The sequence below is a fragment of the Trypanosoma theileri genome (assembly GCF_002087225.1).
Source record: "Trypanosoma theileri isolate Edinburgh chromosome Unknown TM35_Tth_68_V1, whole genome shotgun sequence".
In the NCBI taxonomy this organism is placed as follows: domain Eukaryota; phylum Euglenozoa; class Kinetoplastea; order Trypanosomatida; family Trypanosomatidae; genus Trypanosoma; species Trypanosoma theileri.
This window is the reverse complement of record NW_021639910.1, coordinates 27,196-34,173: the sequence shown is the minus strand read 5'-3', so window position 1 is coordinate 34,173 and position 6,978 is coordinate 27,196. Positions and strand designations below refer to the sequence as shown.

At 41.9% G+C, this 6,978-nt stretch overlaps 4 protein-coding genes across 4 annotated transcripts; all 4 read right to left on the bottom strand.

Annotated features, from left to right (window-relative positions):
• Window positions 1–1,077, bottom strand: TM35_000681140 (uncharacterized protein; the record flags this gene model as incomplete). Its single annotated transcript, XM_029031161.1, has 1 exon — window positions 1–1,077. A coding segment is annotated over one exon (1,077 nt), but the record flags the coding sequence as incomplete, so codon positions are not given.
• A 548-nt stretch (window positions 1,078–1,625) lies between these two features.
• Window positions 1,626–2,936, bottom strand: TM35_000681130 (uncharacterized protein; the record flags this gene model as incomplete). Its single annotated transcript, XM_029031160.1, has 1 exon — window positions 1,626–2,936. One exon carries the CDS (start codon window positions 2,934–2,936, stop codon window positions 1,626–1,628), a length of 1,311 nt encoding a protein of 436 aa, XP_028877547.1.
• A 717-nt stretch (window positions 2,937–3,653) lies between these two features.
• On the bottom strand, window positions 3,654–4,562 carry TM35_000681120 (uncharacterized protein; the record flags this gene model as incomplete). Its single annotated transcript, XM_029031159.1, has 1 exon — window positions 3,654–4,562. The coding sequence occupies one exon, from the start codon at window positions 4,560–4,562 to the stop codon at window positions 3,654–3,656; it is 909 nt and encodes a 302-aa protein (XP_028877546.1).
• Window positions 4,563–5,395: 833 nt separating this feature from the next.
• On the bottom strand, window positions 5,396–6,418 carry TM35_000681110 (uncharacterized protein; the record flags this gene model as incomplete). The annotated part of the gene is made up of 1 exon (XM_029031158.1): window positions 5,396–6,418. One exon carries the CDS (start codon window positions 6,416–6,418, stop codon window positions 5,396–5,398), a length of 1,023 nt encoding a protein of 340 aa, XP_028877545.1.
• Between the last annotated feature and the right edge of the window lie 560 nt (window positions 6,419–6,978).

The following is a 6,978-nucleotide window of genomic DNA, read 5'->3' as shown; positions in this document are numbered from 1 at the left end:
GCTGATACTGCTGCTGCTGTCTGCATCACCCTTCTTGTTGTTTGTGAGTTCAGGAGGAAGTGTTGTTGTTGTTGTGGTGGTGGTATCTGTATTACCCATATCATTTGGGTTATTTGTTGATCCACTTCCTAAAGGGGTGACGTCTTTCAAAGGAGAAGAAGATTTTGCGCTGTTACCGTTTTGAGGCCGTTCAACATTATTCTCAGTTTTACCGTTTTTATTGTTCCCGACGTGAGAACTCTGAGGTGTATCCGATACCGGATCCTGAACTACGGTATTCTGGTTATCTGAACTACCAGAGCCACCCGTATTCTGTTGACTGACAGAATTGGGTGATTGGTGCCCATCTGTTTTAGGTGTTGTTTCATTTGATTGCTCTCCAGATATCTGTGATGCTTCCGCCTGATTATCTGTCGTACCAGAAGTTACTTGATCATCACCACGGGTTGATTCCTCCACTTGTTCTTTATCAGTACTTTTTCGACCTTGGTCCATGAGTGTTGGCCCACTATCAGGCACGTTTATGGACGGATCACTTTTCCCCAGTCTGCTACTCTCAGACATATCACTCCGCTCAACTCCAGGACTACCAGGAAGACCATCAACACCAACAGCACCCGGTTTACCCTCAGCGGATGCTCCATCATGAGAAGAAGCCAGAGGAGCATCTGCCAGAGGTGGTGGTGGATGTTGCTGCTGGACTGTAGGGTTAACAGGGACCTCTTGAGGACCGAGAGAACCTTCACTTCCCATTGGCCCAGAGACTGTTGACGGCTTGTTACTTGTTGTTTTTTCTAATTTATCGGACCCATGTTTTCTTATTCTTTCTCTATCCTCATCACTTCTATCCCCATCTTTCTCCTCATCCTCCTGAAGTTCCTCATCCTCATACACCATCCAACTTTCAGCATCCGCAGAAATAGCATGACTAACAAGAGAAGGAACACCAACAGTAGAAGGTTTAATAAGGGCATCAGAAGGTTTAGGACTATCAGCCCATACTAACCCACAAGCACAACAAAGTGCAAGAGTTAGTAAACAAAAGAGGTAGCACCTCACCATTACAGCCTTTGTCATTGTTGTTGTTTTACTTCAATAAACTAATACAAGAAAAAGGAAGGAAAACAAAAAATAATTATGACAGAAGCAAAGAAACACACACCAATACTCAAATACTCACAGTGAGAGTGAGAGTGGAGCATCAACTGCACAGTAAAGCAAGAAAAAGGAATAGACCGCTTGTATGATAATAATATGTACCCCTTAATAGAAAAAAGAAAACACCACCATACCCAAATAAGAGAGAGAGCCAAACACACACAATACCCCATGGCTCTAGTTTATGTATATTAAATTACTGCACACACACACATCTGTGTGTACTAGCAAGAGATGTATACCGTCAGCGAGCAGAACAGCCCAGTTGTCTACACACACAACGGGAAAAGCAAGTAATGAAATTATTCGAAAAAGAACACACACACATGAAGGTAAAAAAAAATTTGAATTGAAAGAGAAAGCTGGTAAACAGATTATTAATGAATTCATTCACCCATGGGGGATGTACGCAATTATGATTATGTTAGTTTAACTATTATTATTTGCTCTAAGATGATTCCCACTGTTCAGTACACGGTAGCGGAGAACAACACAGCCACAATCAGTAGAGGCACACGCACCCACACAGAACTGATATTGCTGCTGTCTGACTTACGCTTCTTTGGTGGTTTGTCATTACTCTTTGCAGAGATAGGAGGCAGTACTGGTGTTACTGCGGGTGAATTCTCTTTAATGGGTGCAATAGGAATGTTTCTTGCCGTTTCACTCTGTGCATGGTTAACACTCTGTTCATTAGTTGATGGTGCCTCAGTATTCGCTGCTTGATTAACATTCTCTCCATGGTGTGTTCTTGCAGTTTCTGGGGACTCTTTACTCTGGGAATCAAGAGATGTAGGGTCGGGGTTAGAAGCAATAGCCTTACGAGAAGAACGATCACCACCGACAATACGATTACCAGTAACAGAAGGAGCAGCACCAACAATAGGAACAGCATTAGACACACCGGGATAATCAGGATGACCAACATCAGCGTTAGAACCAGTTGACGGAGGTGGATTAGAAGGAACATTACTGGAACGTTTCCCACCCACAGGAACAGTCCCAGGCACTGCTGGATGTCCATTAACACTGGGAACAGTATCAAGAGCAGAAGGAGCCCCATTAGGAAATCCAGGAACAGCAGCAGAAGAATCAGGAACTCCCGCACCAAGTCCAGATAGTTTACGAGGATCAGCTTCTGTGTTTGTAAGTAACACCGTAGATACGTCTTGAGGGTCAGTCTCATCCTCTTTGAGGACACCATTAATCAGAGTAACATTTTTACCTGGTTTAAGTTTATCACCAATTCCTGGCCGACCACCAACACCAGCATCGGCTGTAGAGAGAAGAGATCCCCCATCAGAACCCTTAACACCAGGATATCCAGGAATAGCAGGAACAGGAGCACCAGAAACAACACCACCAACTCCAGGAACAACACCAGGTGCCTGAATAGAACTAGCGGAATCTCCACCACCATTCGGAGTCTTTTTAGCTGTACCAGGAACAAAAGTACCTGGAACAGCTGCAGCACATGGAATCTGAACAAACTTATCACCGACTACAACTCCCCTTGTGCCATTGGAAGGACATTCACTCGAAGAAATACCATGAAGTTTAGATTCAGGAGGAACACCAGGAATAGCACCAGGAACTCCAGCTCCGTTAACACCTGTACCAAATGCAGGAACGCCAACAGCACCAGAAGTGGGGTGAACACCATGAACACTACCAATACCGTGCCCAGCAGGTTGAAGTCCAGAGACAGAAGGCTGAACGGCTTGTGGTTGAGAGTCACCTTGTGCAGATGACAAGCATCCATAGGCGCAGCTCAGCATGAGAACCAACAAACAAAGTAAGTGGTGCATCATCTTCCTCATAGTGATAATGGTCGCAGTGGGTTTACCTTTAAAACAATAGAGTTTACCAAAGAAATAATAGAAAGTAAAAAGAAATAATCAAAACACAACACAAAAAAAAATAACAAGGAACAACCCATAGAAGAAAAATCATAAACAACATCAGCCACAAAACGTAATAAAACAACATAAATTCAATAAAGGTAGATATAAAATTAAGCCAATTAGCACAGGGGTTTCGCGAGTAAGGCATACAATTACCCAGAAAACCACAAGCAAACAACCAGAAATTAATCATTAGCCCAATTTACCCAGTAAACACAAGAAATACACCAACTATGGGTGTAAGTTTATATGTGTGTATACGCCATTATAAATATAAATTCATCTGTTATTATTATTTCTTTTCCTTTCACTGCAAAAAACAATTCATTATCATCATCACAGTGCAAGCCCAGGCACACACAGAGAGTCTCCAAGAACACACACACACACAATGGAGTAGCAATAATAATTATTATAGGATAAACACAGAGAGAGCAAAAACACACACAAAACACACATTAACATTAAGAAACAAAAAAGAAAGAGAATAGCCCAACATATGGAAGATTAGTTAGACTGTAGGGATTGCATGCAAAAAAGAAAACAAAGGATGACCTGAGTCACTACACCACACCACCACCATTAGCACAATCAGCACACAAGAATACAGGCCAGTGTAACCACAATCAGTAGTGGTACACGCACCCACACAGAACTGCTGATACTGCTGCTGCTGTCTGCATCACCCTTCTTGTTGTTTGTGGATTCAGGAGGAAGTGTTGTTGTTGTTGTTGTTGTTGTTGTTGTTGTTGTTGTGGTGGTGGTTGTATCTGTATTTCCGACATTAGATGAGTTATTTTGAGGTTCATCCTCTGGAGAAGTAGTGCCATTTCCAGTGTTTGCAGTATCAGAACCACCGGCATTATCTTTCTCTGAAGTTGTGGGAGAAGAAGGTTGTGTTTCCTCAGCATTCGCATTATCTGATGCACCTTCACCTGGTGCACTGCTGCCGCTGCCTCCAGCTTGACTGTCGCCTTCAGTCGGAGCAGCACTCTCCTCAGCAGAAGAAGAAGAAGCAGCAGTGAGAGGAAGTGCCTCAGGAATACCAGAAGAAGAACCACCATTAGAACCACCACCAGTTCCATTCACAGTAGCACCAGAACCAGAGTGTTCACTAGATTGATCTAGACCCTCTTGTGGACCTTTAGCGGTTTCTTTTGGTGGATTATTTGCTGGTTCCTTTGGTGTTGTTGGTGCTCGTTCCTTGGGTGCTGGTGGTTGTGGACAAGGAGGTTCAGAAGCTTTACGGCAAACGACTTCATTTTCACCACCCTCGGTAGGGCAACTTTCAGGCGGAGAAGAGTTCTCACAATTATTCTGAGTACCTTCACCTTTATTACCGCCAGTAGGACACTGTTTACCATCAGTTTCAGTTTTACATTCTTCACCAGTAGGAGTTTGAGGTAGAGAAACACTCTCAGCTACAGCTGTCGCTGCCACACATGCACAGGCAGTGCTCAGAAGCAAAGCCATAAAACAAAGTACACAACGCCGCATCATCAGCAGAATAGTTTTTCCTTTTCTTTTGCTCTCACAAATCCCAGAAAGATCAAAATGAAAAGGCGAAAAACAACATCGATAGAATAGAGAAACAAAGATATGCAAAAAAAAAGTGAAAGAGAATAAAAAGATATAAAAGTCAAAGAACAACAACAACACCAACACAAATAATAAAAAATCAAAAACAAGGGCCACAACGCACAACGCACAACCATAATAAAAACAAAACAATTAAGAGAAGAAACAAAGCAACATCAAACACAGAATCACCTCAGAACTCTCGGTATACATAAACTAATAAGCAATTATAAATATAAATGTGCATCAGTTATTATGTGTATTACCCCTTAAACCACAACAACATAACAACGCAAGGCACACACACAATACCCACAAAACAAAAGCAAATAAAGAATCCTTCACAATTAGCCAATATACCTAGTAGACACAAGAAATATACAACAACTATGGGTATAAGTCTATATGTGTGTATATACACGCAATTATAAATATAAATTCATCTGTTATTATTATTATTATTATTTTTTCCCTTTCACTGCAAAAAGCATTTCATCATCATAGTGCAAGCCCAGGTGCACAAAGAGAGTCTCCAAGAACACACACACACACACAATGAAGTAGCAATAATAATTATTATAGGATAAACACAGAGAGCAAAAACACACACAAAACACATTAACATTAAGAAACAAAAAGAAGAAAAGAATCCCAACAGGTGGAAGATTGGTTAGACTGTAGGGAATGCATGCAAAAAAGGAAAAGAAAACAAAGCAAAGGATGACCTGAGTCACTCCACCACAATCAGTACACAATCAGCACAGAAGAATACAGGCCAGTGTAACTACAATCAGTAGTGGTACACGCACCCACACAGAACTGCTGATACTGCTGCTGCTGTCTGCATCACCCTTCTTGTTGTTTGTGAGTTCAGGAGGAAGTGTTGTTGTTGTGGTGGTTGTAGTGGTGGTAGTAGTGGATGAATCCTCACTGGTTGTTGTGCCGTTGTCAGCATTTCCAGTTGCAGAGGTTGTTGTCCCCTCATTTTCCTGTAGTGAAGTTGCTGCAGGGGTTTCAGTAGTTGTTGAAGAAGAAGATTGTGCGTCTGTACCTTGTTGGTTCGATATGGTTTCACCTTTTGAACTTTCGCTGTTAGCATTCAGATCCTTCTGCTGGTTCTCTTGTGTGTCTGCAGACGATGGTTCCTTCACCTGAGGAACGGAGGTCTGTGAAGCGTCAGGGATTCCATTTGGTCTACTGGCAGAGTGCAAAGTTTGCTGCTCCTCAGTTTCTTTTTGAGATTCCTCATCTTCTCCAGCTTTTACATTCGTGTTTACATCCTTTGCTGGTGATAAGCCACTCGCTCCACGTTGTTGTGTTTTATCGGGATCCGGCGCATCGTTGTGATTAGCATCCAGCGTTGTTCGATCGTGATCACCATGGGTTGTTTTGGGTGGAGCAGCAGGATGTTGTTTGGGTGTTGGTCCTCTTTCAAGAGTGATATGTGAATTTCCGTGTAAATTGTCTTGACCATTCCCATCCCCTTCTGCAGCTAATGCTTTGGGTTCAGGATCACGACCATCCTCACCATGTTTTCCCCCTTGGTGAACCGTAGGATTAACACCAACTGGACCTTTATTGGGGGGAATAATACCGGAAGGTTCACCACCACCAGGACAATCAGACTCAGAACCACCAGAACCAGAAAGGCAACGAGATTCAGGCTCAACTTTAGGACCAACTGCAGCAACTACAGCAGCCCCGCTAGCGGACACGCAGAGAGAAGCAACACTCAGCAAGAGAGCAAAACAACACAACAAACGTCGATGCACACTCATCACAAGAAGTTTTAATCCTCTTTTTTTTCTTGGGTATATGAACTGGTAAAGTAAAAAAACAAGCAAACAAACATATATAAACCATTAGCCGAATTTATCCAGGTAAACAAAGAAATACACCAATTATGGGTGTAAGCCTATATGTGTATGCATACACGCAATTATAAATATAAATTCATCTCTTACTATTATTTCCTCTTCCCACTGCAAAAAAACAGATATTAAACGTTAGCCCAACTTACCCAGTAAACATAGAAATATACACCAACTATGGGTATAAGTCTATATATGTGTGTATATACGCAATTATAAATACAAATTCATCTGTTATTATTTCTTTTTCCCACTACAAAACGCAGTTCATCATCATCATCACAGTGCAAGCCCAGGCACACACACAGAGAGTCTCCAAGAACACACACACACACACAATGGAGTAGCAATAATAATAATTATAGGATAAACACAGAGAGAGCAAAAACACACACAAAACACATTAACATTAAGAAACAAAAAAGAAAAAGATAATCCCAACAGGTGGAAGATTAGTTAGACTGTAG